Source organism: Kogia breviceps, chromosome 5 (genome assembly GCF_026419965.1).
Source record: "Kogia breviceps isolate mKogBre1 chromosome 5, mKogBre1 haplotype 1, whole genome shotgun sequence".
Classification (NCBI taxonomy): Eukaryota; Metazoa; Chordata; class Mammalia; order Artiodactyla; family Physeteridae; genus Kogia; species Kogia breviceps.
The window spans coordinates 134,457,186-134,483,460 of record NC_081314.1 but is presented as its reverse complement, the minus strand read 5'-3'; the positions used below and the strand labels follow the sequence as shown (position 1 = coordinate 134,483,460).

Here is a 26,275-nt window from a genome sequence, read left to right as displayed (position 1 = left end):
ATCATGTTTTCACGCTGCAGGTCTACACCAATATTCCCAAGGAGCTGACACCCTACTTCTCAGTAGAACTGAACCCTATCAGCGTTACTTGGGGAGAAGTTTTCTTTTAGACCAGTATGTTGTAAGAAGGTCACATTATTAAACTTTTGCAGGCTACTTCTTGATAGTTAAGAACTATCTGCCGGCGTTTCAAGGTGTTTAAATGTAGTTTGATATGCTACAGTTTTCATTTTCTTATTTATTTTTAATACTGGGAAGAGTCATTACTAATAGCTATTATTCTTTAAGATGTGTGAGTTTTCAAAGCCTTACTACATTTCCACATATGATTTTTCAGTATCCAGGAGGCAAGTCATTTCTGCATCTCCTGTGGAAATCAAGGAGAAGTCAAGGGTTGACTTCAGAGGAATTCCCTTAACGGCAAACTACAAGGGGGAGGAAAATGATATTGTTAAGAGACAGACGGCTACGGCTATGTCAGGCTTTCAAGACAATGTCAAAACTTCAGTAGACAATGAGACGGTCTGAAGGAAGTGGAAGCAAGTTTACTCATCAGTAGTACATTTGTCGGTCATCTGCTGACAGAAATCCGAGATGCCACCACTCTGGCGACACTGCTCCCCAGGCCCGGCCTGCTCCGAGGGGGCGCTGGCAGCTGCCCGGGACTCCGGGCCCCAGGCACCACCCGCCTCACCACCCTTGGCACTGGGATAGCGAGGGCTCTGCTCCCCAGCAGGCGGCCCAGCTGCAGGCCCTTCAGGCAAACTCAAAATCGATGGTAACGTGAGCTCACCATCAGGTGTACTCTTTCCTTTCTCAGAAATTAAAAAGGAAAGTGGGCAATCGGAAGCCGAGTACTTGGCGAGTATCTGTATTTGTTCTTGACTTAGAGCTGCTTCTTTACAGACTTGCTGGCAAAGTCCAGTTAGGTTCTGCTTTGTCTCGCCCAGAGTGGACAAAATGTGATCCCTTTCCTTCAACAAGCTCTCCTTTTCGTTTTGCTGTGAGGGTGAGAAAGAGAATACAGTGAATTGTGTTTATGAGCTCAATCAGCATTCCTAAGGTGAGCAAACATTGATATCCCCAGTGTCTTCTCATTATATAAGGTCATGTGGAATTTTTCCTGTCAATTCAATTCAAAAATATATTTAATACCTCAGGTCCACAAGCCATCCAAAACTCTTAGGCCTACATGTATCTTGGAATTCAGAATTTTTCATATTTTAGAAAGAAAATACAGATGCACACATAATTCCTCTAGCAGGGTCTGAGGTAGCACCCCACTATCAAACGTCTTCACATTTCTAAATAAAACACATGAAAGTATCCATGCACAAAGTAGATTAAATAAAGACTCTACATACCCTGTCAGCTTGTGTCAGTTTTTTGGCCAAAATAGTTTGTGACAAACTTATATGATTTTCAGAGCCTTTTGGATTTGTGGACTGCAAGTAAATGAGTGTGAACTTTTTGGATGGAATGCAACCAAAAAAAGTACAAGCACAGTGATCATAACTCCTGCCAAGATTCTAATAATGACCGACATTAGCTGGGCATCTACTTTGTGCCAGATATTGTGCTGAATGTTTTGAAGTATGTAACCTCAGCTACGTAATCCTCACAATGACTCTGTTGATTTCAGTAATATCAAACCCATTTTACAGATGGGATTCAGAGTTTAATATGCCCAGAGTCAGAAAGCTAGTGGGTGAGTTACTAAATTGTGAAGAAGGGAGACGGGGAGGGGACTTGTGTTTGTTAACTATTATTACTAGTGGTGCTGTTATTATTTTCATTTAAATGTTTAGCCCTACAGGAAAGTCAACCATGGAATCTTGTTCAAGTTTTCCTGGTTCCGGTCTTTCTGTCCGCCATCACTGGTTGCTGCTAACGGTGAGTCTTTTTTCTATCATTGCCCCACCTCATCCTTCCTACTCTACCGCTGCATTGCTCCTAATCTAGTATGATCTAGAAAACCAAATAATCAAGCTGTTTACAAGGTAAGAGTAAATAAATATTGATAGAGGGTCAAAGATTTCTCTTGTGAAATTTATGGCAACTCTCTTGGCCTTCTGCTCATTGGCAGCTTCAGACAGCTGAGCTGTTAAATGTTAACATTTAGACAGGTTATTTCATAGTAATCATCTACAATGGTCAACCTTTAAATAGATGCTTTTCTGTGACAAAAATAGCTAAAAGGTTAAAAAGAAATCTGCTTTGCACAAAAGTACTGTTGCAGTTTTATGTAAAAGTTTTTCTACAAAACTGTGTGTGACTCCAACTATTGGTAGTTTTTAAATATTTCAAGGCCATCTAATATTTTGAGAAAATCTGCAATGAATTCAAAACACTAAATTTTTATATTGCAAGGTAGTCTCCAATTTGTTGTGGTTTGAAAAAATAGCTATATGCCAAGAAAAAAATATATATATAAATAAATAAAAGCAAGATCAAGGTTCAGGAAGTACATTTTTTCTTACAGGTTTGTCAGTTGTAGCCTTCTGATAAAATGAGTCTGCTGGTGCCTACAGGGAGAGAACATTGCCTACCACCTGACCAGAGAAAGAACACATTCAAAGCAATCAGCACCCACTTCTCTTTATGGCCCTTCAGAAGCCAATCCAAATGAGTATGGAAACAAAGCTTCCAGAAGAAAATGAGAAACCTTTTTCCTTAGTCCTAACAATATCAGCCATTGACTCCTCTATCAAAGTTAAGATAAATCTCTGTTCTAAATAGCAACGGAAAAAATTTCAACTGTTGGCTGGTTTTTTTTAAATTAAATACGGTTAAGGAAAATAATGAATATCTGACCTTCCTCCCAGAAATTAGAACTACTACTTGACCTACAGATACTATGAAGATGACAAATATTTTATACTTCCATATCTTTTGATAAATATCAATACAACCTTAAATATTCTCACTATTACCTCACTAAATAAAGGATGACAGGACTATAAGTATGTCCCATACAAGATGGCTTGCTTCTTTACAACAATTAAAACCAATAGGTACAACCCTGAAACTCTACCATAATTATTTCTAGAAATTAAATGTTCCCTTTCTGTTCCTCCAAACTTTAAGCTAACTCCTACATGGGTAAGTTTCCAGGCAATTAGCTGATTTTTCCATTTCACTCTCATTTTAAAATACAAATTTACTTCAATAGCACTCAGTTTAACTAAAGCAATTCAACTTAAGAACTTCATGATATCATTATTAAAGATACCTCCCTCCCAAACATACTACTAGTGTCCTGCTATCTATTTCTACAAAATACTTTAATTTTCTTATAATGCAACTCTATAAATCAGTAAGTGTGAAACTCTATGGTTTTAATCACAGATCTATTTTTTTAAAATGAATCCTGGTATTCTGCATTTTATGGGAAGAAAACAAATTTACATCCAAATCCACATTTTCAACAGCTAGTGTACAATATTCATTCAATATAAGAAGTTTAAAAAAAATCAAAATATAACTCACCCAGTAAAGATAAAGAGTGGAAGAATTTGGCCCCAAAAGAGCCAGGTGACAGTGACAATTTACTTTAGATTAAAGGGTACTCACTGCTAGAACATGGTGACTAATAGTCCCTTATGATGCAAAACCTCTGAATAGACAGTTCATAGAAATATAAAAATGAGCCTTAAAAATATGAATAGAAGTGCTCAGTTTCACTCATAAGAGAGAGAAAAATAAAAGCTACCATGAGATATAAATTCTCACAATCAGACTGGGAAAAAAACAAAAGCTGACAACAAACTCTCCGCTGAGGTTGTCGGCAGACAGACACACATATTACTGCTGGTGGGAAAGCAAAATGCCATAACCGCTACTGAAGGGAATTCAATAATATCTAACAAAATTACATATGTATTTACTCTTGATCCAACGATTACTTCTACGAATCTATCCTGAAGACACATCTTCTCAAACATTAGAGAAAACAATGTTCAAAGTTCTTAAGTATGGCATCCCAAATGTCCACTAATAAGAAACTGGTTTGGATTAACTTTGTGTGTTACAGACAGCCACAACTGAGTACTATGGAGCTTTAAAGCAGAATGACAACCACTGTGAACTAAGAAAAATATTTCCTGGAAATCACTACTTGAGCAAAACCAGTAGAATACAGAATGGTATATATCGAATACTTCTCTGTAGCAGAAAGGGTAATAAAAATACATACAAAACATGAACCCGTTTTTAGAAAAGAAACACAAGGGAAAAAATCTAGAGATTACCTACAGGAAATAGCTATGAATAGGGTATAGGGAGAAAATGGGATCAAGACTTTGGAGTAGCTTTTTTAAAACATAGTTTTAACTTTTAAACCATACAGATGTTTTACATATTCAAAAATTAAACTTAAAAAATGTGAAGAGTAAATCCTAGAAACAGAAATAGAAACAAATTAACTGTATATCAAATTGCTAACATAAAGAACTACTTTGAATAATTTTTAAATTGTAAACTTCAGTACTATGGTATATATTTAAGGGCAAATAAAAGGCAAAGAAATTTTAAATTTTACTCAATCTCTTTATTATTGATAGTAATATTGACATAATTTTATGACATATTTTATATGTATGTATTTATCAAATAGTAAATATATTAATGTAATTGGAAGCCAAGATTTTCCCTATAATGAAAAGAGATAAAATATAAATACAGGGACTGCCCTGGTGGTGGCAATGGTTAAGAATCCACCTGCCAATGCAGGGGACACGGGTTCGAGTCCTGGTCCGTGAAGATCCCACATGGCGCAGAGCAACTACGCCCATGTGCCACAATTACTGAGCCTGCGCTCTAGAGCCCGCGAGCCACAACTACTGAGCCCAGATGCCACAACTACTGAAGCCCACATGCCTAGAGACTGTGCTCCACAACAGGAGAAGCCACTGAAATGAGAAGCCTGCGCACCACAACTAGAGAAAGACCGCGTGCGGCAATGAAGACCCAACGCAGCCAAAAATAAATAAATTTTTTTTTAAAATATATAGATATAAAATCGAGGCAAAAAGACAACAGTTCTAAACTACTAAATTTTGACTAAAAATATCTGCATGAACTCATGATTTCTAACATACTTTTATTTATTGAAGAATATACATCCTGAATGCACTCATGATTTTACATACATACACACACACACACACACACACACACACACACACACAATTTCCCAGAAGAAGCAAAACTCCAGCAGCAAGCATGCTTTCTACAGTCTAATACCTGCTATAAGAAACCAGGGATTTTTAGAGAAAGGAGTGATTCCCAAATCTTTGAACAAGAGAGGTACAAGGTGACCCTATGACATGCTGTTCTAAATGGCACAGAAGCACTAATGGGGTCATGTCAAAATCACACAGCACCCAGCAGAGGCAGCTGGCTCTCCCCAGGCAAGTCTGAAAAAATGTCAACATCAAGAAGACCGATGACTACTATGGGTTCTAAGAAATTAAATTAGAAAAAAATTAATCCATGAGTCCACAGTGATACTAAAGAGCTGTGGTAGGACGGAGGGAAACAGGAGGGAAGGAAAGTTCTTTTTACAGGGGAATACCAATAAATGTAAGTGCAATGACAGAGTTAGAAAAATCAGATTTTGCAACCCCCATTGTAAAGGCCATCAAAGCATGCCTAAAGCCAAAGGACACAGGAGTGTTGGGGAACTGGATATTCGTCAAGTGCCTAATAAACACTCCACAGATTACTAAACAATTACAAAGGCAAAAACAAAAAAATTTTGGAAATGATCTGGCAATTCCCATGCACTCAGGTGGGACACCCTGACACTGTGCCTCCCCAACTGACACAGTATGAAGGACATAAGGATGAACGTTTAATCTCAACCTAAGAACTCACACTTTCAGTTTACATGAAATACAAGGAGTGAAGGAAGGTGTTAAATAAAACCAAGGGAAAACAATCAGACAAACTTTAAGAGAAGACATTTTATGAGAACACTGGCCTAGACTCTTCAAAAAGTTATTGTATTTAAAAAAAATAAAGGAGGGGGTGAGAAGGAGTATTTGTTTTAGATGAAGAGACTGAAAAGACAGAACCAAACGCATCACATGAGGATAGGATCCTAGTGTGAAAAGGAAAAAAAAAGCATATAGATGAAATATGTTTGGGGAACAATTATGGTAATCTGAATAGGAACTATATAATTGTTTAAGATTTATTACTTTTCTCAGGTGTGACAAAGATATTGGTAAATATATATGATAAAGATATATAAAAATGTCTATTTCTAGAAGATTTATGTTTAAGCATTTACGGGTGAAATGTCATAATGTGGTAGGTTTCAAATGATTCAGAAAATAAAAGTAGAGCAATAGAGACAGAAAGACACTGAGACCAAGATCACCCAACTGCGGTTAGAAAGAGTCCAAAACTGCCTAAGAGGGACAGAGAAGAGAGAAAGACCCAGAGACCAACCAAGTGGAGCAGGGGGACACACACCTGGCCAGAGAGAGACTAAGACCCACAGAAACAAGGAGACAGCAAAGGTGGCAAAATGTCAATAACTGTTGAATCTACCCAGGGAGTATACAGCTGCTTATTGTACCATTCATTTAACTTTTCTGAAAGCTTGAAATTTTTAGAATGGGGAGGAGGAAAATGAATCTCAAGAAAAAAATGAAAACACATAAACCTGGCTCCCTATGACACTACAAGCATTTTACTGACAAGGACTATGTCTCATGGATCTTTGATTGCCTGGTACCCAGTACATTTAATATGGAGTGACCAGCAGATGCTTATAGAAAACACAACTACTAATATTTCTTGAGCCCTGAACACCTGCTGGGCAGTACAAAGAGCTTTCCATCCTTGAAGGTATCAGATCCTCACACCACATCTGAAGGAGGTATTATTCTTATCTCCATGTTATCAATGAGGGAATTGGGGATTGGAGGTGAAATTATTTCTCCAGTCCACAAAGCTACCAGTGGCCAGGCAGAGTTTCCAGCTGTTTGACTCCAAAGCCTCCAACTGACTTGTGTGTGCCTCTTATAATCTGCAGCTGGAGGTTGCCTGTATAAATCACTAGAACCGAGAGCAGTATGAAGGACGGAGCAGAATTCAAGGAAGCCGAAACACAAAGTAGGTCATTCTGATTTTTTTAAAAAAGAAAAAATTTACTGTGTCTCCCCTGGGGATATTCTAGAAAAGGAAAGAGACCGAGTTCAGCCTGGCACACATCTGGGTAATGAGACCCCTGTCGGGCTGTCTGCTCTACCTGCCCAGATGTGAGCTCCTGGCAGCCACATTTTCTGTTTCTGCTGCTTGCCCTGCTGTCTAGTCACAGAAGAGGACACCCAAACCTGAAATAGGCCAACAGGCTAACTCCTTGGGAATTTAGAACTGACTAGAACTGTAGTCACTGCCTGGACTGGTCTCTGGAGGAGAGGGAAACTATTCCTGAGCTGTGCTGTGGCCACTCTTTCCATACACACTTGGTGGAACACACAGCCAGAGAGAAGGTTCTCTGGGTTCCTGGCAGTTTTCTACTTTCTTGTTCTACACTCTTTACGAGGCCTGGCTCCATTCTTTGGCTTCTACTTGAGACACACGTAAATTCTTACAACAAATTCAGTAATTCATGTTTCAGATGGTTTGTTTCTTGCAACCAAAGAGTCCAAATTAATACAACAGGTAAATAGGGTACTAACCACTCTGGTTTCTTATTTCATTAAGAACTGCAGGAAAACCAAATATTCCCTTCTCTTGGAAATTAACCAAGAGTTATTCCACTGACCATATGAAAGGAACCTTCCCATAATGAGAGAGGCAACATAAGGGTGAGGTCCAAACCCAGAATTTACAGTTTAGGCAGAGACATTAGGAAAGGAGCAATTAAGGGAGAGAAAATTGAAAATTGATAAATAATAGTATAGCAATAAGAAGAAAAGGAAAAAGGTAATATTTATTGAGTGCTTACTATGTCCAGGGACTCTTCCAAGTGCTTAGATGTATTAACTCATTTAATCTTCAAAAATGAATACCCACTCTATACAGTAAGAATTAGTATTATCCCATCGTAAAGAGGAGAAACCTGAGGGACAGAGAAATTGAACGGCCTGCCCAGAGTTACAAGGTGCCACAGACAGGCACAGAATCGCACGCTTTAATCACTGTATCTCACACTGCTCTCTGCTGAAGCAAAGGCAGAGGGAGCAGAAGTCCAAAGCAAGTCGCACGACCGCTTCATCCTAGACGCCTGAAATTCAGTAAAAACATCAACTGCCCAGCAATCCAGCGTCTGACGGCAATCAAAGAATATAAACAAGACCTATGAGTCATGAAATAGACTAGTTCTAAAGGGTAATAGTTACTCTCCAACATATTTGCATAGTACATGTCTAAAATAAAGTTACTGATGAAACAAAATCGATACAAAGGGTTTTTTTGTTTTGTTTTCATTTTTGTTTGTTTTTAGGAGGAAGAAAACCAGATAAATTCTACTGGCAGCTAAAAATCATCCCTAGCTGAGGGGGACGACAAAACTAAAAGAAGCAGGTATAGTAGTATTCCAGTAGTGCAAGTTTATTCAATGCTGATTTCAAATAGCATTATACAACCCAACAGTCTAGAAAGCATCTCTGTATTATAGTACAGAATAAAAACTAAAGCTAAAATGCTGTACTCTGTCTACAGGCAGGTAAGTGTTTAATCCAAAGTTGGATAATAAGAAAGAACACTAGTGCTTACAGGTATGGATGTATACACACCCTAAGAGTACTGGGTAAATGTTACTGAATTTGTCACTTTTCTTCTTTGGTCTTAACAACCCTAATCATTCAGCAATATCACATAGGTTTTTTAATATCTCTCACGCCTTTATGTGTAAAACATATGGTTTCTTTTTCATCTCCTTATACAGTTTGCTTCACCTTTTTATATAGTTAAACATCATCTTTTTGCCTAAAGTATATCACAATACTATATAAATAACAAATTTTTATTTTTCCACTTTTCTGAAGGCATATAAAGGCAGTGTCATTTTCCTAGATTGTTGCTGTTTACTTGCTATTCATAGCTAGGAACATTCATGTTTAAAGATTTGCTACAATCGCGATTTTAAACTTTTACCAATAATTAACAAAGACCCCAAACCGAACATTCAACGAATGTTTTTTTACTACTTCTAGACACTTTTTCCCTGGTGTCTCTAACCTTATTTTTAGCTTTAGCTGGCCTGCACTATCAGTTATCTTTTTTCATACAATGTTTCCTTCTATCAACCACTAGGGTGCAGAAAAACATGGGTGGAAATTAATCTACTTTTGGGGTTAATTTGTGTTTTGATGCTGGAATAGAAAATAAGATTCAATAAAGTAAGCATTCTTCTCACTTAGGATCTCATTAGATCTTAAAATTTTCTATTTATACCAGCACATGAATTCTTTCCCTTAGATGAAAGATCCACGTTGGCTGGTTTGTTTTGGTATCAACCAAAACAAGTTACTAGTTATTAAAACTAACAACTGGAACATCAGCTTTTATAGACACCAAACACAGCACAAAGAGATTAAAGTGCTTTATTAATAATATCTTTAACCCCTACTCAACCACCAAGAATTAGGTAGATGGTAAAATTATCCTTAATCTATAAATCATTTTTTTAAAAGCACACAGAAATAGTCTTCAACTTACATATGGTTGTATATCATGCTAAATATGTAGAACACTTACTCAAGTAAAACAGTCTATGAAAACCGTCATTGTTTCTTTATTTCCTAAGCTTTCTGAAAATGTCATATAATTTTCTTAAAATGATAACTGGTAAATTTTAAAATTAATGTATAATTGAGTATTATATCTGACAGGAATTGAAATAGCTATTTCCTGTCTGAAACAAAAAGAAAGAATGAATTGTTGGAATTAGAATAAGAAGAAACTTGCATACTTACCAGCTTCTCAATTTCTGACTCAAGATTCTGTATACAATCAAGTTTTCTCTTGCGACAGCGCTGTGCAGCAATTCTGTTTTTACTTCTTCTCCGAATATCATGGATGCAATCCAGTTGTTCTGGAGTCAACTTGTGCATTTTCAACAAGGATTGAAAATCATTTCGAGAGAGTGAAATTATTCGTTGGGCATTAAATGGTAGTTTTACCTAGAAGGTGAAATAAACGTTAGTAGTTGCTGTATTTTGTAGTTTCTACTTAAATCTAGGAAGAGAAAGATATGCACCTATGTTTTCCAGGGAACTTCATTTAGACGTTAAAAAAAAAAAAAAAAGACCCCTATTTCCAATTTCTATACAATCCTTTATAATAAAGACTGATAATTTAATTGATATTCTGATTCTATTTTAGAGAGCGTTCAGAAGACAAATTGAAAAGATTTTTTTCAGCAAATCAAACATTATCAACACAAATATTAATGCATTTAAGATGAAAAAACAGAATTTAAATTATTTTACTAGGGCATGTTAATAACCCATAGATATCTTTAAGGCTCTTTCTAAAGTATTTTTAATGTATTTTTATCCAAACCAAAAAAAAAAAATCTATTTTATTCTTTGATTTATATTACTGTGTAGCACTGATTTAATACTGGTATATTAACACTAGTAATTTCTAAAGCATTTCAGAAAATTTATTTTTCTGTCAGAAAAATGGCAGTTTCACATAACTCATTTCACTTGCCAATGTAGAAATTGTTAGAAAAACCTTATGAATATTTTAAAGTCATTTTCAACATACTTAAATTTGAAAAAAATAAGATAATTTAAAAACATAACAAAACTGTGGGACAGTTTAATTGTATTAATTATCAAAAACACAAATGAAACATTGGTCAGCTTCTGTGGTAACTTAGTCTTTCAAGCTGACAGAAATTAGTTACACAAAATACTCTAAAATTTCTTAAATGTTTTATTGTTAACATTCTTTTCACAGTTCCAAACATTGGATTTATAAGTATCATATAAAAATCTATAGATGTAACTCATGCATACATATTACTTCTTAAATTAAACTACCAATCACCTCCTTCCAAGGGAAGGGGGAAAAAGGGAAAAAATAAAACCTCTTCCAAGGGAAAAAATAAAACCTCTTTCATTGTTTCAAACTATGTCATCCAACAGCTAAGAACTAACATGCCCTTACTATTACTGGAACTAGAGTAATGTTTTACAAAAAAGCATCTATCAAATACAAACGTTTGTACACATAGTATACAGATCAAGCTTAGTATGATTAATACCATACCATCTACATGTAATCCATGCTAAATTATTAGGACATTCTTTAAATTAATAGATGAAATAACTAAGGGAAAAAAAGAAAAAAATTCATAGCTCTGAGAAAATAGTGTGAAGAAAACTCTGCGGGGGGAGGGATAAATTGGGAGACTGGGATTGACATATACACACTACTATATAAAAAATAGATAACTAATAAGAACCTATTGTATAGCACAGGGAACTCTACTCAATACTCTGTAATGACCTATATGGGAAAAGAATATAAAAAGAGTGGATATATGTATACGTATAGCTGATTCACTTTGCTGTACAGAAATTAACACATCATTGTAAATCAACTATACTACAATAAAAATTAATTTAAAAATTATTAACTAGTTCTGTACTCAAATAAAAAAGAGGGGTGATTTAAAAAAAAAAAAAAAAAAAGAAAGAAAGAGAACTCTGGATCAGAAGCCACATTCTTACAACCAGTCACTGCTAAGTCATTGCCAAGTGACTAGTCCCACGTCTAGACATCCATGTGGCAGTGAATAAGACTGAATATTATGCTGTATTTAACCAGAAGTTATCACATAATGTTATAGAATCATTTTTCTTTTTCCTCTCGGGACCTGGCATTTGATTTAAACAGTTAAACAGCCAATGTGTGAATCCATAACCTGGTTCACAAAATAAATACACCTACTTGAAATAAAAGAGCACAGAAGTCCTTCAAACTTCATCTCGCGCTCCTGGTATTTATCATATGGTTGTAAAACTGTGTATGGGCTTCCTCCTCCCTCTCTGAGCCGGCCCACGTCCCCAGTGATGCAACAGGAGCCGACACATGAATCCCAATTAACGGTGGTAAAACAACGACTTAACAACACACTCATTTTCCACTCACCTCACATTCTTGTTCTCTGGCTGAACAGGGTTCACTGTCTCCTTCGGTATCCGTCTCAGAGTCGTCTCCCAAGCTAATCACACAAGCGTAGGGACAAGGTTCCTGTTGGGGCTCTGAAACATAGTCATCGTTTCCAATTTCCAAATTGCTAGAACAGCCTTCGGTACTCAGAGTACTTATGAAAGGGCAATTGACAGAACTCAACGTTGTGAAAGTCCTCTGACCTGGTTCTGGGCTCTCACTAATCCTGATACCTAACCAGGGACACTCAGACCGTTTCTGGGAGTAGATCTGTTCTGAGCCATCTTTGGCCACGGCAGGTGATAATTGCATTTGGCAAGGAGAGTCCGTGCTGCAAATGTCACTCCAGAAGCCTTTCGCTAGGTGTTCTGCCACTTCTCGTTCCACGCTACTCAGATCACTTGAGGCGAGGCTACTATCTTCCCTGGGGCCAGAGTCAGATTTCAAATCTTGACTCTCACCGAAAGTTTTCTCTTCTCGAACATCTGAACCTGACAAAGGCTTTTCTGTTAACACTGTTGTGTTTTGCATACCAGCAAAATTCAAGTCACCATACTGGTCATACGTGTGTAAAAGAGACAGAGAATAGAGCCCATGGGGGTCTGTAGAACTGGGGGGAAAAGGAGTCGCTTCTGTTTTTCCTGATGGGCACTGAGAAGCAGGACCTTTCTTCTTGGCTTCTTCATGTTCCATTGCTAATTTTCTTTCTTCACATTTTAAAATCACCTGCAAATCTGCACAATCCTGGATTCCTCCTAGACACTCATTTTCAGACGTCTCATTTGGCTGAACAGAAGAAGTGTGGATGTCTTTGACACTGGATTCCACAGTACGGACTCTGTCAGTTCCAAATGCTTTTTGGAATTTTCGGTATTTGGGGCATAAAGATGGCAGAGCCAGAGCAGCATCCTTTCCTAAGCACATGGATTCACATGTTTGACTGGCACTGTCTTGCAGAGGAGGAGATACTTTTGCACTGCCTTGATACCTACGGAGTTTACAGTGAGGAGTCTGAACATTTTTATTTTCCAAAAATTCCTCCACCTCTTCAATTTCTAAATCCCTCTGGTCCAAAAGTGAAAATCTAAAATCTGGTTTCTGACAGGGTGATGAGAAGCATTTTTTTCTTGGGCATTCTTGCTGGTCTGCAGTGGAGTCCAAAAACTTGTATTTGAGAAACTGAAAGCAGGACTCCTCAATATCAGGCACACCTAAAACTTCCACACACTTGTACACTTCATCCACATTGTCCTTACTTAGTATCAGTTTAGCAGTGTAGGCAAACTGAATTAAAGGCTCAAATCCTTTAACTGTCACCTGTTAATATACAAAATAAAAACAAATGCATCACATGAAAGCTGTCTAGTAGATAAGTACAAGAGAAGTAGAAGGGTGGCAAGATGAGTAACCTCTTTGCGATATTTACAAAACGGGTATTTTCATTTGGTAAGAGAGAATATTCTTCTAGGAGATGTAAAGCTAAGGGAATCTAGAAAAGCATGCTTCTCACATCTCGTTCATTGGGACCACACCCTTCACTTTATAGACTCCACTCTTAATGACCCATGGAGTATGATTTACTCGTATGAGGTAAAGATATAAACATTACCACAATTTTCCACATGAGCTGAAAGAAATCATCTATGGAATAAAGCAACATGGATACAATTTGCAACACATAGTCAAGTGCCAGGTGTCTGTTGCCATCCCAGCCCCATGTGGTCACTATATTCCAAACTATAAACTACAACTGCTATAAACTACAGGATGGAAAACAATATATCCAAGGCACTTAAAGTAGTCCTGGTCCATGGTGAATGCAGAGTAAATGGTAATTATTATCTTTATTTCATGCCAAAAATTTCTAACAAAACTTTTAAAGATTCAGATTTTAAAAATGATCTAAGTAAAGGTCTAAAACTCATGCCCAGTACTGTTTTAGCAAAGATCCATGGACTCTACGTAATGACACTTTTCAGCAGAAACTTGCACATTTACACTGAACCTGCCTCTGCAAAGTGAGGGGCAAATGAAACCTACTGTAGTGCAGGGAAAGCCTCATTCTGGGCTCAAAATACAAAATTAATATTAAAACACTGAATTCCCATAAGAGTGATCAACATATAATTTTTTGTGATCTTCTTAAAATACTGCTAAACTGGGAGTACTTAATTAGCTTTTACATGCCTAAAATAAAAAATAGCAACACCAAATACTGATGATGATGTGGAGAAACTGGATCACTCGTGTATTGCTGGTGGGAATGTAAAATGGTGCAGCCACTTTGAAAACCAGTTTGGTAGTTTCTTATAAAACTAAACATGCAACCACCCTATGTCCCAGCAACTGCACTCTTGTTCTTTTATGCCAGAAAAATGAAAACTCATGTTTGTACAAGTGCTCACAGAAACTTTATTTGTAACAGCCAAAAACTGGAATCAGCCTGATTTCCTTCAATAGGTGTATAGCTAAATAAAAACTGGTACACCCACCCTGTGGAATACAATAAAAAGGAACACACTACTGACACATACAACTTTGATAAATCTCAAAGGAATTATGCTAAGCGGAAAAAGGCCAATCCCAAAAGGTCACATAGTATTATGATTCCATTTATATAACATTTTTGAAATGACAAGACTTTAGAAAAGGACATATTAGTGGTTGCCAGGGATTAGGAATGGAGCAAGGGGGTAAGGGAGAGCAGACAGAGGGCAGGAAGGAAGTGGGTGTGATTATAAGACGGCAACACAAGGGATCCTTGGGTGGGTGCTGAAACTGTTCAGACTGTGGTGGTGGATATATGCACCCACCCAGAAAATGAAACTGTATAGAATTTCATACACACACACAATTTAGTACAAGTAAAACCAGGGAAGTCTGAATAAGATGAGTGAACTGTATTACTGTCAGAATCCTGGTTGTGGTACTGTACTATAATTTTGCAAAATGTTACTATTAGAAGAAACTGGACAAAGTGCAACAAGGGATCTCTCTGCATTTTGTCTTACAGCTACATGTGAATTTATAATTATCTCAATAAATATTTTAATTAAAAAATTTTTAAATAAGTTAAAATAATCAAAAGAGGCTTTTAAGACAGTGAGTTACACAATGACCTTTTCAATCTGTCACTACGATGAAACACTTCAAACATTTGAAAATTTGATTTACATTCAACTTAGAATGAATGAATGCATATACACACACATGCATGCATATACCTTTCCTTCCATGCACATGAATCCAATTTTTCTCTACTTGGAAAGTCATATTAAGTAATTTGAAACTACAGACCATAATAAGGATATCTCCATTATGATACGTGTTGCTACTTTTTAAAAAACAGTGGCTAATCTATAGTTGGTTGGTCCTTCCTGTCATTGTCTTGGTTATCATATTATTTGCTCTGACCTCTGCCACAGAACTGACAACCTTTTGATTCCCCAAACTGTAGCTACAGTTTCATGTATGTACGCACGGCCAGCGATAATGTAAACTGTAGACTTAGTGTCATCACAGAGCAGCCCACACACACCTGTCGTACACAGAGAAGGTCTACATACTTTGTCCAAATTCCTTTTAACAACTTCTAATGTGTGTCCCAATGCCACAAGGCTCAGCATTCTTCTAGCTGTACTTACTAATGAAATCAAGCAAGCTGTTATAAGAGTCAGTGTATACCCAGCACTCCTGCCCAGAGTGAGGTCTCTTGGAGGCAGGATGGTAACAAGAACTTAAATATCTAGGTGCGTGAGCTCCACAACAGGCTGGTGGGCGAAAGGTGTGTAAGGACTAGTCTCTGTAAGTATGACACAAAATCACCTTTCTTCTACCAACGCATAGCCACAATCTCAAGAAGAAAGGGAGAGAAAGAACACTTCTGGAGTACCTAAACAACCACATGTAGACAAAATGAGAAGGCTGGAATGCATAATCTTTTAGGTTTCCTCCAAATTCTAAAATCCGTAGCTAACAGCTGCTTGAAAAACTAACAGATCTGACAACTATGACTCATAGTGAAAACAATAAAACTAAGCATCACAGGGAGGCTTGTCACCTGTAACTCACTCCCAAGCCATATCCATGAGGGCGGGTCCTAGAGAAATGGATGTTTTAGAGAACCCTAATCCCCGTCAGTTTCCCATCACAGGAAAAGGTACGAAACGAGAGAAGAGCACACAGTATGGCCTCTCCCAGCATGACCTCTCTGAATGTCTGTAATCCACTGGCTGGGTCGTTTCATTAAAAATAACAATGGGTTGGGAATTCCCTGGCAGTCCAGTAGTTGGGACTCTGTGCTCTGCCGAGGGCCTGGGTTCTTTCCCTGGTAGGGGAACTAACATCCCACAAGCAGCACAGCACAGCACAGCCAAACAAGCAAATTAATAAAATTACAGGGGGTCAAGTTATTCAACTGCTGAACAAATATTCACGCACATCCAAAGTTAATCATTTTACGTGTAAAACGTCATCATTTCTATGAAGAAAGTTAAAGCAATATGCTGCTGCACAAGCCGGGAACTGCTCCTCGGCCTGAGGACGGGGAGACTGGATCTTCTTTTAACTTTATAAACCAGGAGAGATTTAATTAAGTTAAATTGAAATCAGGACGACCTCTCCTACCTCTTCCGGCAGAGTGATGCGCAGCTCGGCGTCGGCCTGGCCCGCGAGCCTGGAGTGGAAGTAGGTGCTGCAGGCAGCCAGCACGGCGCGGTGGGCGCGGAAGGGCTGGCCCTCCACCAGCACCGTGATGTCGCACAGCACGTCCTTCCGGCGCTGCTCGTCCAGGCTGCGCAGCACGTGGCCGCTGTGCACCGACGACTCGTAGGCAAACACCGCGTTCTCACCCAGCGACATTCTGCGTCACAGGTGGCGTCGGGAGGGTCCGAGAGAGCATGCTTCTGACGGTCATTAATCCTGCCAAGACACAAGCCAGGTGTCACTCGCAGAAAATCTTGGTAAAGAGGTTTGTTAAAGTGACAGTAGCAAATAACGATTAAAATACTCATCACTAAAACCCAACTGAAAACAACAGCCTCTCGAGAGCCTGGAAGCATTTATTCACTTTACCTCATTTAAAATTGGTTCTTGATAAGCAGTTTTTCTAACTAATTTTAGGAAAAATGTTCTTAGGGTGAGGGAGGGAAGACCTTTTTGAAGCAAGGATTTCAGGGCTCTCTGAAAATGAGACATTTTGTACGGAGAAAATAGCTCCAAAGAGCAAAGAGGGCGGCCAAGAAGTTTATGGGTGGCATCCCAATCCTGTTGCTTTAAGACATTAATAGGCGTGTGTACAGATCACCAGAGGTCACACTTTGGGCTTCAGAACAAGGGACACATAATACAAAAGGTAAAGTCCCTCCAACATGAAGAAGAAAAGGACTTCCCTTGATTGAAAGCCTCAAATCTCTCAGGCCAGATCTTAGTAATGAGTCTTTTTCACGTAACAAGTCTTACTTGACACGACAAAATGTAGGCAACAAACAGGACTACTCCACCGTTAAGAACGTGGTTTACCACACACAGAAACTCTTGGTTTTCTCAAAATGCTAAAACATAAGAGCAAGTTATCAAAAATGTATATTTTTAAAAATACATACTAACATACGGTAGCCTCCAAACTTTTTTGATCCGTGCATACTACTGGCAAAAAAAAAAAGGGCAGCCCCAATATATGTATGTTTGCCCATATAGTTCAGACATGTACCATGCTTATATATTACATATGCTATAAAACACACAGAGGCTGAACGTAAGAGGTTGAAAGAGAAGCTCTACTATTTGCTTCCGGCCCCCAGTGGCCAGCAGCGAGCACCCCGTGGTGTGTGCGCACCCCACCACGGCACGGCAACCAGAGTGGAGGCTGAAAAGCGCTCACGGGGGTCATCCCTGCGTGCTTCACTTTTGCTCTTCTGACACCTCGTTCACTGCCTGAAACGTGAAGGTCCGCAAATGTTCAGTGACTGAATAAATGTTACTGTTTTCAGCTGCTATACTCCAAACAAAAATACAAGGAGAAGAAAGAACTACTAAAGTTCAGACAGACCAGGCCCAAATCATGGGTGAATTCCACCTCAAAGACAGGGTGTCTTAGTAACAAACACATGACGTGCGCCCATGAACTCTATTTCACTTATGTGTTTATTTTTAAGGTGCTCATTACAGCTGAAATATTAAGTTCCTCAGAAATAGTCAACTACAGTAAAATATCTCACCGTGTGGTTAAACTCTACCGAAGGTCAAGGAATCACAGCCTATCATTTACTGATTCAGCATACCACATGAAATCACAGCAACTCCAAAATCACGTCCTAGGACTAACTCGACTTTTGGGTTGTGCCCATAGGAGAGGGTAGTAAATTCCCTTTAGCGGTGGGTCTTAATATTTCATCTATCAACACAAGGAATTAGTGTTAGGAGTAGTGGGGAGGAACCATTACTCAAAGAAATTATGTGTCCTGTGTGTGTGATACCACACAGACCAGTGCCCTCCACTTTATCTGAAACTGTATGCCCTCCCCAGGCAAGCCAGAGTCAACAGCTGACCACATGCCTTGCGATGTCCCTGCACAGGTCCCCAGCCTCCTTATTCTTCCCTATCCTCTGCCTTGCAAACCCTTAAAACTATACAAATCTTACCCTCCCACTCTGCTGGTGGTAATGTAAACTGGTGAAGCCACTATGGAAAACAGTGGGGAAATTCCTCAGAAATTAAGAATAGAAGTACCACATAATCCAATCATTCCACTTCTGGGTATTTATCCAAAGAATATGAAAACACTAATTGGAAAACATACACACCCCCATGTTCAATGCAGCATTATTTACAATAACCAACATATGGAAACAACATAAATGTCCATCAGTGCATGAACGGATAAAGATGTGGTATATATACACAATGGAATACTATTTGGCCATAAAAAGTGAAATCTTGCCATTTGCAACAATACAAATGGAGCTTGAGGGTATAATGTTAAGTGTAAATAGTCAGATGGAGAAAGATAAATACTGTATGGTCCCACTCATATACAGAGTCTAAAAGAAAACATAACAAACAAAAACAAAATAAAAGTTGTATATACAGAGAATAGATTGCTGGTTACCAGAAGGGAACAGGGTTAGGGGTGAGCAAAAGAGATGAAAGTGGTCAGCTGCATGGCTGGTGATGGATGGTAACTAGAGATTTGGCGGTAAGCACTTTGTAATGTACACAGATGTGGAATTATAATGGTAAACACCTGAAGGTTATATAATGTTTATATAACAATTTTACCTCAATTAAAAAAAACTATATTGAAAGACACTGAGGAACACCTAAATAAATGGAGAGATATGTTCACATAAAACAAAGACCAATTCCTATACCTTCACTCTAGAGCTGCTGTTAGGCCACATGTGTTTATGTGGCCCACTGCCACGAGTTTGCTCACTACCCGCCTCAAATTCAAGAGAGAGAATTTACTCTTGGCTCAACCCCCCTGCTGAGCCGTTTTGTATGACGGGTTCCCTCATAAGTTCATGGTCAGCTTGCAGATTTGGGCCATATGCCAACACCAAGTCCCATCAGCTGCAGCTGAGAATCAGGCAGTTAACAGCCACCTGGGAGGACCCCTCTAAGAAGGGTCAGTCTCCCTTAAAGTGGACAGATCTTGCTCCCACCAGAAACCTGGGACTCATCACTGACACCTCCCACACCCGGTGCCAGCGTCCAATCTCTTACTGAGACCTGGTGCCTCGACCTCTTACAGCTGAGACCCATTTGTCTCCACCTACACCGCCACAACTCCAGTCCAAGCCATCACACTGGCTCTTGCCTAGACAAACGCTGTTTATCCTCTTGCAATGTCTTACAAGCTCACACATGTACAAATATAGTTATATAAAATGAAAAGTGGCATAAAGTTTCACATATCAATATTTTATCCTTACTAGTGCAAAGTAGTCTAATTTCTACTCTGTTCTATTAAAAAAAAGATTCCAGCTGTGATCCACTCAAATTTCAAGAACCAATAATGGACCATGACCTCATACATTGAAAACACAAGCCCACTGGCTAACAGAACAAGGTCTAGAATCATACGCCGTCTGGGTTCAAATCCCAGCTCTGCCACTTACTCACTATACAGCCTTGGACAACCTGCTTAACCTTGCTGCGTTGGGTCTTGTTTTCCTCACCAGCACTTCACTGGGTTGCTGTAAGGTTTTGACATGAAGAATATGAGGGTAAAGGGTTGAACACAGTGGCCCAAAGCAAACAAATTATAAATATTAGCTATTAATTATGATGATAATACAAATAACAAAAGCCTCAGCCTCCTCAAGCCCCTCTTGATCCTCTCCAATTTATTCCCCTATACCAATGCCTCCCTTGCTGAAAACCCCACGTCTTCCAAATTTCTTATGATCAATTCTAAATCCTTAGCATGCCCTCCAGACCTGCCTGTTCTCTATTAATCCAGCCTTGCCTCAAAAGCCTTTGTCTCCCTCTCTCGCTATTCTCCAGCTTGACCTTCCTTCCTTCTCGCCCAAAGGCACCAAGCTCCTTCTGACCTCAGGACCTTTGCACATGCTCTCCCCACTCCCTGGACTTCTACTCTTCAGCTGGCTAACTCCTCACCTTTAGGTCTCAGCGTAAATGTCAAAACCTTGCCTGACTTGTTCTCTGCCATAACTCAAGCATGTAACAGAGTACCTGGCCCAATGCAGGTACTTGCTTCTGAACAAATGACTTGGCATTTTTAGTATAAACCCAGAACCCCAATCATCTACATCTTCTTCCAAACACAGCACAGTCAGCTAGTCCAATACATAAGCGAATAATGCCGCTGAGCCAAGTACTCAGAGAAGATTCCTTGGATAGGTTTTCCAGAGTCAGGAGGAGCAAAAGGGAGGCCCAGCTCTGGAAGCAACTGGCCAAAGGAGAATAAAGGTTGGCAACTATAAACACAGCCAATACAACTACCCGAACTTGGCCTCATTAGCATGGAGCACTACAAAAAGTTGTTCTCAAATTCCATTTTCCTAATTCCGAAAGCCATCTAAGTGGTCAATAATCCAATTTTACCAAATATCAATAACTAAATAATGACTAAACCAGGTAAAAATGGCACACATCCTCCTAACGTCTGTCACCTTCTATCATTTTTCAAACCTAAACAGTAAGATGTAATACCCCCCAGAGCCTGCCAGACCTAAAATTCTGTTAATTTCTTAACACCAAATTCAGATTCCTACGTCACACATGAGTTTTTCTATATTCTTGGAAATAGAAACTACTGTTACAGTTCAAGATAAGGTTCACTGACCTGAGCAAATTGCTGATTCATTCAGTAATGCTGATAAAGGATGAACAGGCATTTTAAAGCTTCCTGCATCTCAATTTGGAAATAACTTCTACTCTCTGCTCAATATACACAATATAAATTTAAGTTTTAATAGTTACTTAATGTTTTTGCTTTCAAAATCATTTCTTAAAGGAAACAAGATGGTGTTCCTTTATCACATTTCAATAACTTTAAAGATAATGTACTTAAAAAAAAACTTTTAAAATCCTGAGGTGAATATTGGATCATGGAGCCAGATCTACAATGCTTCATAACAGAAATTCAGAATAAAGATGAAGTTCCATGTATACAGAAGAGCTGGACGTTGATTCACCTCAAGTCTCACAGGACTTCACTGTTCTTTACTCTCAGTGCAGCAGGGCACAGGGAGTAACCTAACACCAAGGGTCCACATAAAAGACTATCATCCGAACATCCTTCGTCTTCACTGAACAATGACAAATGTTCTTTCTACAAGTGCCTACCTGTGCCACATAATAAACTAGGTGCCATGAAAACACTAACAAAAGACAGGCCCTACGTTCAAGAAGAACACAACCTGGAGATGTTCAAAATGAAAATGGTACTTAGCGGTGAAAGAGATGATAATGATCACTAGGAACAACTTCCACAGGAACGTGGGCACCCCTAAAGGTATTTGCACTAAGACTTCAAATAAAAACTACCTTCTGGTCAATTCTCATTTAACCATAATAATCAATTAATGAGAACGACTATTTTCAAAACAGTTGTTAGCCAAGGGGGTGCGTGTGTATGGCTTGGCATGAGAGACTGGTGACCCTGGACATCAGAAATGGCACAACAGGCAAATGTCTTGGCCTTTATATAAAGGCAATGCCCTTCATCGGCAGCCTGGGTGAGTTCCCCCCAACTCTCCTTCTCCTTCTTTCTTGTAGCCATTTGGAATTTCTGCCCTTTTCTCCTTACTGCTTCTGCCTGCCACCGCCCATCATCCTGTCAATTACTTTTGCCTCACTCAATTTCAGGGCAGGGTCTTTGGAAAACAGGCAAATTCTTCCTACCACGCCACCCTTCTTGGCTCCCTCTTTAGCTTCAAAATCTGCTAAGCCAGTACCTGTTACAATATACCCAAGATACCAAGAGTTTAAGTGTTCTTAAATTAGGTGAGTCTTATCTTCTATTTTTCAAGAGGATGGCAGAGACCAAACAGTATCGCGTGTTTACACCTTCAGTCCTTTATCTTTTCTTTAAAGACCTTTAAAAACCTTTTTTTTTTTTTAAATTTAAGGTGGAGATGCTCATAGGAAAGAATCTTTTTAAAGATAAGGGCTCTTCTTGTTATCATCCCCAATTTTGAAAGAACCTTAACATCAAAAATTCTATGGGAGCTGAAATCACAGACAATAACTTAAATCTGCATTCTTCCAATGTTCTAAGACCTGACTTACCAGCCAGAAAGAGCCAGTGGAATAAATCAGAACCCAAGATTTGCTATTTTCTTTAATCATCTGCAGATCCTAAATATCACGCTTGTTTAAACACTGTATCTGATAATCACATTTTCTAAATCCACTTCTCTCAGCCTTATGAAAAAAATCTTAAATATGACTCGATAAGGTACATGGATGCATATACCAAAAAAAGCTAAAGGAAAACGGAAAACATAAGTTTGAATTAAGGTAAGTAGCACAGGTGCTTACAGCAGCACCAAAAACGATGACATTGTGTTTTAAGGACTTCTACAGTGACATATGGGAAAACAACCTGACAATCTATGTTAAAATTATGTAACAAAAGATGCTATAGCTTTTTAAAAATGGAGGTGGTGGGGTGAGGGAATCCCTACAATTTTTGCAGCTCGTGGTTATTACAACGAATGTGAGGTTCCATAGAGAGAAAGTTGGATTTTTTTCCATTTACTTTTCCTATTATTGAAAATTATATATTAATCATGGATCTTGTTATACTTACTTGGTCTAATTCCATATGTGAAAATATGAAGCTAAAATTATACTTAGATGGGAGAAGTTTGAATGGTTACAGAAGTTTATAGTTGTTTATGGACTCATCTGGTAACAGATCAGAAACAAAAGGTTTTTTACTTCCCAAATCAACAAATTCAAATTTGTTAACTTCTGGGTAATAAGTTTAAAATAGCCGGGAAGGGAATAAAGGAAGAAAAAAGGAACACAGGAAATCCAAGTACCAGAACTAAAACAAGAGTAACAGATTCTTCTGTTATACCTTCTTACAACAAAAAATTTAAGAAACAATGAAGTCTTTTATTTGTTTAACAGATTTGGTAGCTATGTGATTCTTAATAAGACTGTTACACCTCAATGAAATATGACTATGTTATGAAAACATGAACTAGCAACTAGAATTGGCTTATACCGGTACAGCTTATTTACTGAATTATATATTTTCTAACATGCACTTGTCAGTCACTATTTTATTTATCAACTTAGAGGTATGATTTTCCTTGAATGAACTGCACTGTTTAAAGCAGAGCATTTAATGAGTTTTGACACTTGTATAAGTGAATGAAACCACCACCACAATCAAGATAAATTTCCATCACTTCTCAAAATTCCACATGCCTCTTTGAGGTCTCTCCCTCCCTGTTCCCCTGGCTCCAGGTAACCAATGATTTGCTTTATGTCACTGTCGATCAGCATGCATTTTCTATGATTTTTATATAAATGGAATCACACATTATGTACTTTGGCTTCGGGTTTCTTTCACTCAGCTTAATGATGATCAGGTTGCAGACATTAGATGTTTGGGTTTTTTATTGAATACTATTCCATTATATGTATGTACCACCATTTGTTTATCCATTTAATGGTAGATAGACTTTTTATTGTAATAAAGATGGACAACTACATTGTTTCCAGTTTGGGATTATTGTAATAAAGCTTCAGTGAACATCTGCATGGACATTACTTCATTTCTCTTGGGTAACTAAATACCTAGGAGTGGAGAAGCTGAGTGATATGGTGGGTTTCTGTTTAACTTCTTAGAAACTGCTAAACACTTTTCCAAAGTAACTGTATCATTTTCATTGCTACCAGCAGTGTATGACTACTTCAGCTGCTCCACATTCTCACCAACCTTGGTATTGTCTGTCTTTTTAATCTTAGCTTTCCTAATAAATATACAGTGGTATAGAGATGTGATTTTAGTTTGCATTTCTTGATGGCTAATGATGTTCGGCATCCCTATAAATGCTTATTGGCCATTTGTATATCTTTTTTTGTGAAATGTCTGTTCAGTTCTTCTGCGCATTTTTAACTGGGCTGTCTACTTCTTGAGTTGTAAGAGCCAGTAGAATTTTGATTAGAACTGCAGTGAATCTACACAGCAATTTTAGGAGAACCGACATCTAACAAACAAGTCTTCTGATGCATGAACATGACATATCTCCCCATTTACTTAGGTCTTCTTCAATTTCTCTCACCATTATTCTGATGTTTTTTAGTAAAGATGGCTTGCATATCTTTTGTTAAATTTATTCCTAAGTATTTTATGGTATTTTGTAGATACTATAAACGGATTTGTTAAACTTCATTTTCTGGTTTTCTGCTGCTACTATGTAAACATAAAATTGTTTTTTTTAATATTAACCTTAAATTCTCTGCAACCTTACTTAATTCTTATTACTTCTGACAGTTTCTTTGTAGATTCCTTAGGATTTCTATGTACACAATCAAGTCATCTGAAAATAGAGACAGTTTTACTTCTTTCCCATCTTTACACTTACTTCTTTTTTCCCCTTATTGCAATGACTGAATAGTGAGAGTGGTGAGAAAGGGCATGCTTGCCTTCCTGTAAGGAAATTTTTCAATGTTTCACCATGAAATATGATGTTAACTGTAGGTTTTCTAAGCTGAGCAACTGATGGGCAGAAAGGGGGGTGTACTGGTTACTATCCCAGTTAACTTAGGACTCCTATAAGAAACTCAAAGGAGAAAAAAAAAAGCAGAGTGAAAACTTCCAACAATTCCCCTGAAGAGTAAAATTCCCCAACTCACTCAGCACCCTCTTTCCCACACCACTTTCAAAGTATTCACCCCAGACATCTATAAGATCCCACAATCAGGGGCTAGAGATAAGAAAGACAGAGATTAATCATCAGAGAGCACACCTATGACTGACTATCTCAGAACCTCACAAACATGGCAGCTGGCTGCTCTAGAGAGCACCAGAGGTGGACAGCACAGAATACTATTTTATAGCTTGATGGCAACCCTGCCAGTTGAGCAAATTACTTTACATCTCTCTGACAATTCCCTTTTTTTTTGGGGGGGGGGGGAGAAGTAAGGGACAAGAATAGTACTTTTCGTTGGGAGGATCAAATGAAATAATATACATAATGTCCTTAAGACAGTGCCTGACACACACAAGTGTTCTGTAATTGTTAACTATTATTTGAATTTGATGTTAGAAATGTTTCAAGAAACACAAAAGAACCCGAATAGCCAAAGCAATCTTGAAAAAGAAAAACAGAGGTGCAGGAATCAGGCTCCCTAACTTCAGACTATACTACAAAGATACAGTAATCAATACAGTATGGTACTGGCACAAGAACAGAAATATAGATCAATGGAAGAGGATAGAAACCCAGAAACAAACCCACGCACCTATGGTCAATTAATCTATGACAAAGGAGACAAAAATATACAATGGAGAAAAGAAAGCCTGTTCAATAAGTGGTGCTGGGACAATTGGACAGCTATATGTAAAAGAATGAAATTAGAACATTCTCTTACACCACACACAAAAATAAACTCAAAATGGATTAAAGACCTAAGTGT

The 26,275-nt window shown here is 38.2% G+C and overlaps 1 protein-coding gene across 5 annotated transcripts in view; it reads right to left on the bottom strand.

Annotated features, from left to right (window-relative positions):
- The window catches only part of BACH1 (BTB domain and CNC homolog 1), a 59,371-nt gene that overhangs the window by 19,084 nt on the left and 14,012 nt on the right, over positions 1-26,275 (bottom strand). For 2 of the 5 annotated variants that reach the window (XR_010840829.1, XM_067034982.1), the window contains exons 2-5: positions 16,774-17,067; positions 12,127-13,464; positions 9,936-10,142; positions 794-1,001 (exon numbers count right to left, since the gene is read on the bottom strand). Coding sequence is in view for 3 of the 5 variants with exons in the window: in XM_067034982.1 (XP_066891083.1) it covers positions 794-1,001; positions 9,936-10,142; positions 12,127-13,464; positions 16,774-17,007 (1,987 nt within the window). In the remaining 2 variants the exon portion in view is untranslated. Of the gene's footprint in view, positions 1-525; positions 1,002-9,935; positions 10,143-12,126; positions 13,465-16,773; positions 17,068-20,268; positions 20,347-26,275 lie in introns of those variants that run through there. The other 3 variants (XM_067034981.1, XM_059065436.2, XR_010840830.1) reach the window with 3 other exon arrangements.